This window comes from Crocuta crocuta, unplaced genomic scaffold (genome assembly GCF_008692635.1).
Source record: "Crocuta crocuta isolate KB4526 unplaced genomic scaffold, BGI_CrCroc_1.0 scaffold246, whole genome shotgun sequence".
NCBI lineage: Eukaryota > Metazoa > Chordata > Mammalia > Carnivora > Hyaenidae > Crocuta > Crocuta crocuta.
Genome location: NW_027531902.1, coordinates 4321980 through 4332845, shown reverse-complemented (window position 1 = coordinate 4332845; position 10866 = coordinate 4321980). Strand labels below are relative to the sequence as shown.

At 56.5% G+C, this 10866-nt stretch overlaps 2 protein-coding genes across 3 annotated transcripts in view; one reads left to right on the top strand and one right to left on the bottom strand.

The window, feature by feature from the left end:
- The window catches only part of DRC1 (dynein regulatory complex subunit 1), a 38481-nt gene extending 32099 nt beyond the window's left edge, over nucleotides 1–6382 (top strand). Inside the window, exons 12-18 of one of the 2 annotated variants that reach the window (XM_077774095.1) lie at nucleotides 182–271; nucleotides 813–899; nucleotides 3147–3331; nucleotides 3481–3561; nucleotides 4350–4493; nucleotides 4830–4932; nucleotides 6144–6382. In XM_077774095.1, the coding sequence (XP_077630221.1) occupies nucleotides 182–271; nucleotides 813–899; nucleotides 3147–3331; nucleotides 3481–3561; nucleotides 4350–4493; nucleotides 4830–4932; nucleotides 6144–6200 (747 nt within the window). In that variant the 3' untranslated portion in view covers nucleotides 6201–6382. The remainder of the gene's footprint in view (nucleotides 1–181; nucleotides 272–812; nucleotides 900–3146; nucleotides 3332–3480; nucleotides 3562–4349; nucleotides 4494–4829; nucleotides 4933–6143) is intronic. The other variant, XM_077774096.1, reaches the window with a different exon arrangement.
- A 542-nt stretch (nucleotides 6383–6924) lies between these two features.
- Nucleotides 6925–10866, bottom strand: part of OTOF (otoferlin) — a 93169-nt gene continuing 89227 nt past the window's right edge. Inside the window, 5 exon segments of the mRNA XM_077774119.1 lie at nucleotides 6925–7885; nucleotides 9864–9964; nucleotides 10060–10238; nucleotides 10355–10596; nucleotides 10733–10831. Of these exon segments, the coding sequence (XP_077630245.1) occupies nucleotides 7705–7885; nucleotides 9864–9964; nucleotides 10060–10238; nucleotides 10355–10596; nucleotides 10733–10831 (802 nt within the window). The 3' untranslated portion in view covers nucleotides 6925–7704.

Here is a 10866-nt window from a genome sequence, read left to right as displayed (position 1 = left end):
AGCATTGGGCCCTTGGGCCTCCTAGGAAGGCTTTGCTCCGGGGGCCCTGCTGCCCAGAGTCTCATCCCTGAGGTCCTGCGCTGCGGAGCCACCGCTGGCTGGTTACACAGAAGTAAGCTGCAGCCCCTCGCTCCGGTTTCCCAACCCTGTCTCTGACGGGAGGTGTCCTCTTCCTTCTCAGGGTTTCCTCATAGAGAGCAAGCTGCTGAGCCTTCTCCGTCCCCTGGAGAAGAGCGAGTCCTATCTGCTGAAGTTGGACGCCATCTTCTCAGTGAGTCCCACCGGGCTGAGTTGACAGGCGGTGGGGAGGAAGCTCGTTCTATGACAGCCCCCCGTGCTTTCCCAACGTTTCCTCCATCCTGGGAGTAGATACGGGTCTTCCGGGGCTTCCCTGGGCTGTCACATCTTTCCCTTTCCTTATTCTCCATGCAACAAGTTGGCTGCGGAGTTTAGATGTCTCCCACCCCGCCCCTTCTCCTACCAGCTTCTCTCCCTCATGGCCCAGCTCTCAGGCTGCAGGTTCTCCCCTATACCCTTAAACTCGGATGTGCGTTCAGCCTCCGTTAGCCTCCTCGTACTCACCAGGCCCGTATGGAGCGCTCCCGGACTCTGAGCGCTGTTCTTTTCTGCCGTGGTCTCGCTGTGCTGCCTCAGTGTTGAATGGCCTCACTCTGGGCCATGGCAGGTGCGGGGGGAGGTTCAGGGGAACAAGCCAAGCCTCCCGCTCTTAGGGGCTGAGGGTCTCTGAGCTGCGGCAGCGGCCGGTGGGCTTCTTGCTGCGGTGTCTGAGCAGTGCTCCTGTTTCCCCCCAGGCCCTTGGAATTGAAAGTGAGGACGACTTGTATAAACTGGTGAACTTCTTCCTCAAATACCGAGTTTATCGTTTACACTCCAGTCAGGTAATGTGACGTTCGATAAAAAAGAGAGCGTTTGAAATTCTGGAAGCCCCAGAGGGCCTTGTTGTCTTTGAATAATACTCCTGGAAAAGTAGTGAGGGTTTTATGTCAGAGATAGCTAACTTAGTGTCTCCCTTATTATTGCTACTTTTTGTATTTGCCGGTGGGAAGAATGGCTGGGGATGAGAGGCTGTTCTCATACTAAGGCCCGAGGCATCTTATCCTGGGCTCTTCCTCAAAGCCAGGCCTCAGCCACTCTGAGCCCCGGGCCCTCCAAGTTCTGGATATTTTGATTCTTAACACTTTCCTGCAAAACAGAGCCCATTTGTAACAACTACCTTGATTGTAATGGATTATTCTGAAGAAGTCATCATGTTAAAAAATATTATGAAGTTTTAATTTAAAAATTAAATTAAAATTAATTTAAAAATTAAAACTTGATTAAAAATTACTTTTAGTATTCTTGGTCCCCGGGGGAGTATCCTGCTAATGCTTCTGGAAAAGGGTTGGCTGGGCCTGCAGGGTGGCATCAGATTTCTGCTTAGGTCATGAGCTTGTGATTAGTGGGACTGAGCCCTCCAATGGGCTCCATGCTGACAGCTCAGAGCCTGCTTGAGATTCTCTCTCTTCCCTTTCTCTGTCCCTCTCACAAGCAAGTGTGCTCTCTCTCTCTCAAAATAAATAAACTTAATTCAAAAGAAGAATTGAAAAGTGAAAAAGAGTTGACTGAGTGAATAAAACCCAGAAGCCAGAAAGAGGGAAAACTAGAATCTAGTTGATGGGCATTAAAAAAAAAATCCTGTAAGGCAAAAATCACCGTAAGCCAAGTGAAGATACAAATGACAGCTGGGGGAAATTTAAAAAAAATTTTTTTTAATGTTTGTTTACCTTTGAGAGAGAGAGAGAGAGAACAGAGAGTGAGCAGGGGAGGAGCAGAGAGAGTGAGGGAGACACAGAATCCCAAGGAGGCTCCAGGCTCTGTACTGTCAGCATAGAGCCTGATGTGGGGCTTGAACCCATGAGCCGTGAGATCATGACCTGAGCTGAAGTCGGATGCTTAACTGACTGAGCCACCCAGGCGTGGGAGGAAATATTTTTAACTTATATTGCACTTAAGGGTCAGTTTCCTTAATATACAAAGAACTCATAAAAGCCAATCAGAAAAAGACAGCAACAAGTCCAGGGAAAAGACAAGGGATACGAACAAATACAATACAAGTAACTTTTAAACTTATGAAAAGATAACCAGGCCTCTTGTAATAAAAGAAGTGCCAATTAAAATCGCCCCAATTCCATTTTCACCTGTCAGGTTGGCAGGACTCCACAAGCCTGATAGCACAGAGTGATGGCCGAGCGTGGGGGACAGGCACGCTCGGAAGTCACTGCTGTGAGAGTCAGTTGTTGGAACCTCCGTGGGGGGCCGTTTGGTGGCACCAATTACAGAACCATACTCACCCTGCAATTCTTCTTCTAGGATTTCCTTCTGCAGATGTATCCCCTTCCGTTTGAAAGAATGTGTTTATTTGTAGCTTATTCATTGCAGCACTGCAGGAAATGGGAGAATAGTGATAATGACCTACAATTCCATCTTGAAGGAACTGATTACCTGCAAAGTGGTGCATCTACACAACAGAATACTAATGCAATTTAGAAAAAAAGAACAAAGAAATTCTTTACGTATTTATGCAAAAAGGTCTCTGAAGTTTATTGGTATGTGAAAAATGCAATGTGCAGAATTGTATATGTAGTAGAGTATTGTTTATGTCAAAACAGGAGGGGAAGCGTGTGCCCGTACAGACATAGTATTTCTTTGGGAAGATAGGTAAGAAACTGATGAGATCGGTTTGCCTGTGGGAGATGAACTGAATAAACTACAAGACAGGAGTTGGAGGAAGAATTCTTTAAAAATTCAAGTGTAATATGTATTATGATTCAAAAATATACATGTACGCACATAGCGTAAGCTTTATGGATTTCAATAAAGTGGACACCTATGAATCCCAATCTAGAAATAGAAGATTATCACTGTTTGGAAGCCCCCATGCGCCTCTCCCTGATGCCATACACCCTCCTTCCCCCACCCTTTCTCCCTTCCTGAAAACATCTACCTTTGCATCTGTTCTATAACTTTCTGTAAACTTTTCTGTTTTTTTCTCTGTCTTCATACACTAATGCTTGTTGTGCGCCCCAATCCATTGTCACCCTGGCGCCTTTCTCTGGATCAGCCCCTGGAATCTGTCACCCTCACAGGAGCAAACAAGCCTGACGTTGGCCCTGGACCCAGGAGAGCAGACACACCTCGAGAGACAGCATGAGGGAAGCCTTGTGGGAGGGGAGCCAGAAGAGAAGGAGGCCCCCCCTTCTGCCACGCTCATCCACCCCAACGAAGTCCTCAAGGTCCTGGAGGCCTTTGTCATGGGTCTGAGGAAGCCCAGGTGTGGTGATGCAGGGTTTGCCCGAGGCCCAGGGAAGCCAGCTGGGCAGTGGGGAAGGACCCGGGAGGGCTGGAGGCTTCGGTGGAAACGGATGAAAGGAAGGGGTGTAGAAGCGATTTGCATTTTCTCATTCGTCATTCATTCCACAGTCATTCACTGGGGTCTGCACTGTGTCAGGCCCGTGGAGATCGGAACCTTGTGATCGGAACCATGGTCAGAGCCCACACCCGGTGTTACATATGGCAGTCAGAGAGGGCTTTAGGAAGAGACGCATCAGAACTGGATCTTCCTAGGTGGATCCGGTGGGGGAAAGGGCATTTCAGGGGGTCACAGTGTGGAGAAAGGCCTGGTGTGTTCAAGAATCACAACAGAGAGGTGTGGCTGGGGCTCAGGGTCTTGGGAAATGGGACTGGTGGGTAGGGGAGGCAGACCAGAGCTTGGAGAGCCTCACCGGCCATGGTCAAGGTCTTTGCCTTTATTCTTGAGTGGACCGGAGCCAGAACATGGTCTTAAGTAGTGGGGGAGCCATGATCAGGCTTGCATTTTAGAAAGATCCCTTTGGGGGCAGGGAGGGGGGTGACACTGGATACAAGGGGGGCAGCAAGAAGGTTCGTTGAAGTGGAGACCATGATATCCTGGATCAAGGCTCTCCTCGAGGGGATGCCGAATTTTGAGAGCTGTTTTAGATGCATTCGTAAAGGAAACAGGCAGAGCAGTGGGATGTAAAGCCAATGAGGTAGACTGGCCGAGAGAAAGGGGGTGGATAGAACCCCAGTGATGCTTTCACAAAGTTGTCAATGGCACCAAGAATCAGGAACGCTGATCATAAACACGTACACTTTCTGAGAATCTGCCGTAAACCGACAGACTTGCACAGCTGAGTGGGAAGGGGGCAGGTTTACAGGCAGAAAGTCCGGGAGGGACAGGCAATGCGTGGCTGGCGCTGCACGGGAGCCTGGGGGGCGGGGGGGCATGTGTGCCTGTGGAAGGTGATGGTGCTGCTGCTCTTAACCCCCAGGGACTCTCCGGCACCAGTGAAGCTGGTGAAGTTCATGCGAGATAACTCGAACGACTCTGCGTATTGGGAGGCCCTGGCCACGGTTATCCCTCCCGCCACGCAGAACCTCTGGGACGCTTTGTACACAGCCTTGGAGAAATACCAGTAAGTGCGTATGTCAGAGCTCAGGAGGAGGAGGGAGCCAGGCTGTTGGTGGGGAAGGATCTGCTTGCGGCGGCCACATTTGCTACCGCCCTGGCCTGGAGAGAAAAGCTGCCTTTGGAGGGAAGGCTCCTGCTGGGGGCTCATATGGTGTTGGGCGGCCGGCCCTGCGCTCCCTGTTCTGTTCCTAGCCTGGCGTGTTCAGGGCAGGAAGGTCGCTCAGGTGGGTAGAGCTTCTGAGGCCCTCTCCCAGCTCCAACAGAAACACAGAGATCCTGGCCCTTGCTTGGTAGAGGATGGAGGGTTCAATGTGCCTCTACTGGATTTTTCTGCCCAAAGCCTCGTCCTGACCCAGAGGGCCAAGCTGCTGATGGAAAACCTCGCCCTGGAGCAGCAGAACACGGAGCTCCAGAGGCTGCTCCAGCAGTACCTAGATTCCAAGGTGAGCGGTGGGGGCCCTCTAGGGAGGGTGGGCAGGAGGCCGTGGCAGGAAGCGGGACTGGAGCCCATACTAGGAAATAGAGACCCGTCCCTCACCAGAAGCCAGGGAGGTTTGGGATGTGCCATAAAATATCAACCATCACACCTCAAGTTGGCCCGGAATTATCGGGCAAGAGAGTGAACACTGCCTGAAGTCTCCTCCAGGACACATGGGTTGTGATAGTGCCCTCTTGATGCCTATGGTCTTTGGCACCAGGTGCTTGTGCGACGCATCTCAGAAGCAGGGCCCAAGCCCGTGAGAGCTCCACGGCCCAGAGAGCCCTTCCTTGTGAAGTTTCTTCTTTGGTCTCAACAACCCCCTGGTGAGGTCGACAGGGCACAAATCACTCTCCCATCAAACTGGGAGGCTCTGTGACGAGCAGAGCCCCGGGCTCTTCCCACACTGGCAGGCTGGGTTCTCTGGCCTGGGGTGTGACACGGTGAGAGGAGGCTCCAACTGGGCAGGTCGGCCTTGGCCCCCACGCTTGCCCACCCCAGTGATATTTGGGGCAACTTCCCTGTGACCGTCTCTGCTCCTAAGCTTAGCATCCATTCGTAACACAGTTGCTGGCTCTGTTCTACTAGTATGGGGTCCTTCATGTGTCACTGAGGCCGTGGGCAGGGAGGGCCGTGACACTCTGGGCTGAGGGTACATCCTCCATCATCAGCCGTGTGTGTGTGTGAGCGGTGGTTGAGGCCAGCCACAAGGCTGGGAACTGGGGACGTGTGGCCCCGCCGTGGTCTCAGGCCCCAGGCCACACCTGAACAGAGGATGAGCCTTGGCGTTGGGATGGCTTGTTGGCCTGTTACAGTTATTAGACTGTCCATGCTGTCATTGATGCCACTGCGTACAAGAGGGTGGGGAGGAAGAAGGAAGGGCAGGGCTAGGCTGGGNGGGGGGTGGGAGTAGAGGGAAGATGTAAGAGCGTGGCCCAGAGCAGAAGGTTCAGATCGTTTCCAGAGGTTAGCTGTCTGGAGCAGAACCAAAGAAGCCTTAGGACTTCTCTTCCGAAGGAAGGAGGGCCGTGGGCTTTCCCAGGAAGCACTTGGGGGTGACATGCTTGCCGAGGTGTGGAGCCCCCAGGAGAGCAGACATATGCACCTGACCCCCAGTGGTCATGAAGTAGGAGGGCCCTGGGGAAGCTGTAATGACCTTTACTCTTTCTTTTCCAGATCAACTCTGAATTGCATGTCCCACCAACTCAGGTGTTACGGGCACCCACAAAATAGAGCTGGGCGTCCACCGGCTGCTGTGCTGAGGTGTGTGCTGGCACCGGGGCCGGCACGGTCCACCCGGGGAGCCACTGGGGATGACTCTGGGCTCGCCAGAGCTCTGTGACGGGGCCTGCGGAAATAAGGCCCCGGGAGGGTTACCTGTACCCTTCGGTCATGATTAAAGTCTTTCAAAAGTCGTGGCTGAATCTCTTTGAAGAGGTCAGGTCCAGTGAGACACCGGCCCATGACCCCACTGCTGTGTCACCAGGAGACTGTGTCCCCACCTCTGACTGTAGTACGAGAACGTCGTGTCCCTGGGAGACTGGGCCCCGGCTGGCGGCATGGGGCTCCCTTCTTGTATTTGGAGCGCATCTACGAGTGGAGGCTGCGGCTTTGGGGCTCTTGCAAGGTCTCAAGCGTTCTGACTGTCCTTGGGCTGTAGGACTGTCCTTGGGCTGTAGGACCCTTTTAGTGAGTTTTGGGGTCCCTGGGTCCACCTGGTACAGTGTAAGGCCCCTCCTGTGGGCAGCCTGGGCAGGTGGACCAGTGCCTTAGCCCCTCCTTGAAGCCTGGGCCATGAGGCTACCTGCCCAAAGGGGAAAAGCCAGAGGGGCTCAGGTGGTACTGAGTCTGCCAGCCTCAGAGACCTCGTGGCCCCGTACTGGTCCCCCAACCTGGCCAACTGGAGACTCGTCAGCTCAGTGTTTAATTCTTTTATTATTAAGCGAAAAATCACCACTCAAGACAGGAGCAACAGCCAAGAGAAACCCAGCTCTCACTGCAAGTACCACCTCCCGGCCTGGCCGAAATGAGGGCCTGGCAAGGCAGGGCAGGCGGGCACGGGGGTGGGGGTGGGGCACAGGGGTTCACGCTCACTGCCCTGTCTAGGCCTCTGAGCACTGGCCCGGGTGGGGGAAGCTCTGGGAAGCAATAAAGACCCACAGGCCTGGGCTTGTGCTCCCTGGGGCAGGAAGAGGATCCACTCTGGTAGGGCAGTAGGGAGGAGGCAGCCACCCCCACACCATTAGAAGGGAGGGCCGGGCCGCATTCACAGCACAGACTGGTGGTGTGGCTGCCCTCGAAAGATTCTGCTGGGGAGGGAGGGTGCCGCTTTCTGCTTATTCATTCTTTTTATAGTGCTGGGCACTGGCCCGTGGCAGGATCCTCAGTCGATTCCATTAAAGCTTTACCCCTCCACCGGAGGGCCTGGGGGGCACCTGGGGTGGCTCCCTCGGAGCCAGGGCCTGAAGAAGAGTGGTGCCTCAGCAAGGAGGGGCAGACCCCCACCCCTGCCCACACTCTGGGGAGGGTGGGAGGGGCCAGCAGCAGGCTCAGGTGGAGGAGGGGCGGGGGTGTCACCAGCCCAGCAAGCAGTAGGCTGCAAGGGTGGACACTGGGCTTCTAGAGCTCCTCAGGGGAGACTGTAAAGTCCACACCAGGGGAGGGGCGAATGCACAGGCCCGAGAGGGGTGCGGCATCCACGCGGTGGGGGCTGGGGTGGTGGTGGTGGGAGAGAGGTTCATGCCCCCAGGAGCTTCTTGACCATGTAGCCGGGGAGGCTGTACAGGAAAAGGGCCAGCATGAGCAGCCCCAGCAGCGCCAGCACGATCTTGATGATGAGCCACTTGTACCGTGTGCAGATGAGGTACTTGATGGACTTGAGGGGGTTGAGGAACCAGACGAAGGCGGTGTCAGGCCGGCTGGGGGAGGGGAAGGCGCAGTCAGGCAGAGGGCCTCTCCCAGGGCACCCCAGGCCCTCAGCCTTCTGAGACTCCAACGGTCCCTGGCACAGCCCCGGTCCCCAAAGCAGGGAGTGCTAGGCCCGGGGTTCCAGCCCTTTCTAAGCACGAGGTTTGCTGCTTGCATTCCTGGTGCGCTCTGTAGGACTCTCTGGCCCCCTCACAAGGCCCGGAGGCCGTTCTGGGAGTCGGGCAGCCATCCAGCCTCCACCTGGACGATTGCGGCCTTGGCCACTCACCATCTGAAGAGGCAGCCACAGAGCTGCAGATGGTTCTGGTTACTGGGAACATCCCCTGTTTAGCAACTGGGAACCTCCTCTATTTAGCAGCTTGCTATATGCGCTCCAGGCGAGGCCCGTGTTGTCTTTCAGTGAAATCAGTGTTTCTCAACCTCTCCCCCTTTTCTGAAGAACATGGGCTTCTGTCCCCAGCAGGCCCTGCCCCGGGTCTGAGGATGCCCCGCTGGGGCGCCTGCCACTCTCAGCGACTTGGCCGCCGTCGGGGTGGGATCACGGCCCTACCTCCGCACAGACTCGCAGCCCACAGATGCTGCCTAAGCTTTACCCTCTGTTGTTGGTGTTACAGGCACAGTTTTAGGAGATGTCAAGATACANCCCCCGCCCCCAGGACAGTCTGTGCCCTTCCCCAGCCAAGGACAGGGTGGAGTGGGGCTCCGGTGCAGGGCACCTGGTTTCCAGTCTTAGCGGTGATGGGCAGGTTGGGCTCCTGTCTGAGCCTCAGTTTCCTCACTTACGCAGTGGGGTGAATACAGGACCCCGCCGCCAAGGTTGGTGAAAGGGTAGGGAGAGAGAGTGCATGTGAAAGAAAACAGCTCTGGGCTCAGAGGGGACTGCTGGTGGGAACTAGCCAGGCCTCCTGGCTAATCCTAGCCAAACCCTTGCCCCATTCCCTGTCCACATGTCAACTGCCTTCTGCCAGTGGCCCTGGGTTAGAGTCCGTCTGTCACGAGGACAGGAGGTGGCGTAGTGCTGAGAAGACTAGCTTGGCAGTTTGAAAGCCAAGGCTGGGTCTCAGCTCTGATCTGCTGGGTGACCTCAGGCAAGTTGCTTCGCCTCTCTGGCCTAACATGCACTCATGGAAAACAGTGAGTTTAGTTCTGAGAGCCCGTGGTACCGTTCGCCAGCTCGCGAGTTGCTGCATGTGTGCGTGCACTTGTGTGCGTGTGTGTGTGCGTGTACTCGTGTGCGTGTGTGTTTCGCATGCTGCCAAGCTCATCGGCCCTGGGTCCGGAGGAAGAAGTGAGGAGGACCAGAGCCAGCAGGCTCAGGCCCCCAGGATCTTCCTGACCAGGTAGCCAGGCACAGAGTAGGGGAAGAGGGCGAGGAGGAGGAGCAGCGGCAGGAACAGGAGCAGTTTGAGGAGCAGCCCGCGGTACGTGTGCCACAGGAAGTAGCGGGCAGACGTGAGAGGGTTCAAGAACCAGATGAAGCTCGTGTCTGGCCGCCCGGAGCAGCAGGAGGGCCGAGGGGGGCATGGAGAGAGGACACAGAGGATGAAGGCTCAGGGCGTGGCCGGGGGGGGTCTTGTGACGGGGGTGGGGCCACCGTGGGCTGAGCGGGCCTGGGCCTGCTTCCGGGCACCTCCCCGGCCATCAGGGACCCCTGGGGCCCCACCACGGCAGCTGCTTGCTTCTGGCTAAAAATGAGGAAGAGTGTTTAAGGCTGTGAAATGGGGCCTTCCCTGGGAGAGGAGCCGATCCCCTGCACAGAAGCCCCGTAGCCCGTGCTCTGGTCCAGAGTGAGGGGCGGATTCCAGGGGGAGGCAGAGGGGGCAGGAGGCCCCCCTGCAATGAGGCGACTGACCAGAAAGGTGCCTGCAGAGTGGGAGCAAGACGACTAGAAGGTTCTGGCCCCTTCTTCCTGTCCCAGCGGCCCCAGGCACGAGCGTGGCAGGGGGCCAGGCGAGGCGGCACACTCACTTGGGTTTCTCTAGGGGGTCAGGTTCATTGCGGGCCAGACCCACGGGATTCTTCTCTGCCTCCTCCGCTGTCAGTAGATGCAACTCTGCCTCCACCTTGCCCTGCAGGGAGGGACAGAAGGATCCCAGTGCTCAGGTCAGGTGCCAGGCCCTCAGCACCCTCACCCCGCCCGGCCCCGCCCTCTGCTGGTCCCCACCGTGAGCTCGAACTCATCGTTCTCATTGCGGGCCAGGAGGGGCCACCAGCCTTTGACGCGCTTCTGCTTGAAGATGGAGACCAGGGGCACGTCCACCTCCCCCGTGGCCATGTCCATGGTGCACTGCTTGGCCGTCTTGGCGCCCCGGGGGAACCGGTTCAGGTCCAGCTCGATGGCCCCTGCGGTGACCTTGGAGTCAGCTCTGACAGCTTGCGTCTGGTTGATCCCCATGGGGGTGAGCTCCCTCTGCTCCCCGCCGCCCCCTGCCCGTCCCCTCCGTCCCCCAGCCCTGTACCCAGGAAGTCGTCCGCGGAGAAGTGGTCCGCGTCCCAGATCTGCAGGGTGAGCCGCGCGGGGATCTTGTACTCGGTCTCGTCCCAGGAGAACATGGACTCCTTCTTGGAGATGACAATCTTTTCCTCAGCGGCCAGGTAGTCGAAGGGGAACAAGTAGCGCCAGTTGAAGTTGCCCTCGCCGGTGAGGGAATGGTAGTGGACGTCCGTGTCCTGCTTGTCTTCCTGCTGGCCCTTCAGCCACCTGCTGGATGCCACGGGCTCCAGACCTTCGGCCACCCTTGGAGAGCCCCCTTCCTCCCCTCCAGCCTCCTGGGATGGCAGGCTCACACAACCCAGCCCCCCGCCCCCCCTGCCCGGCCAGGGGCCCTCTCACCCACCCTCGCACGAAAATGTCGCTGGACTTCTCCCCAGTGAAGAAGTCATCGTCCTCCAGGACCACCTCGTCTGTGTTCCACACGATGACCCGGAGCTCGTACCTGGGCAGGGGAGAGGCTGGCTCGCAGTCTAGGGG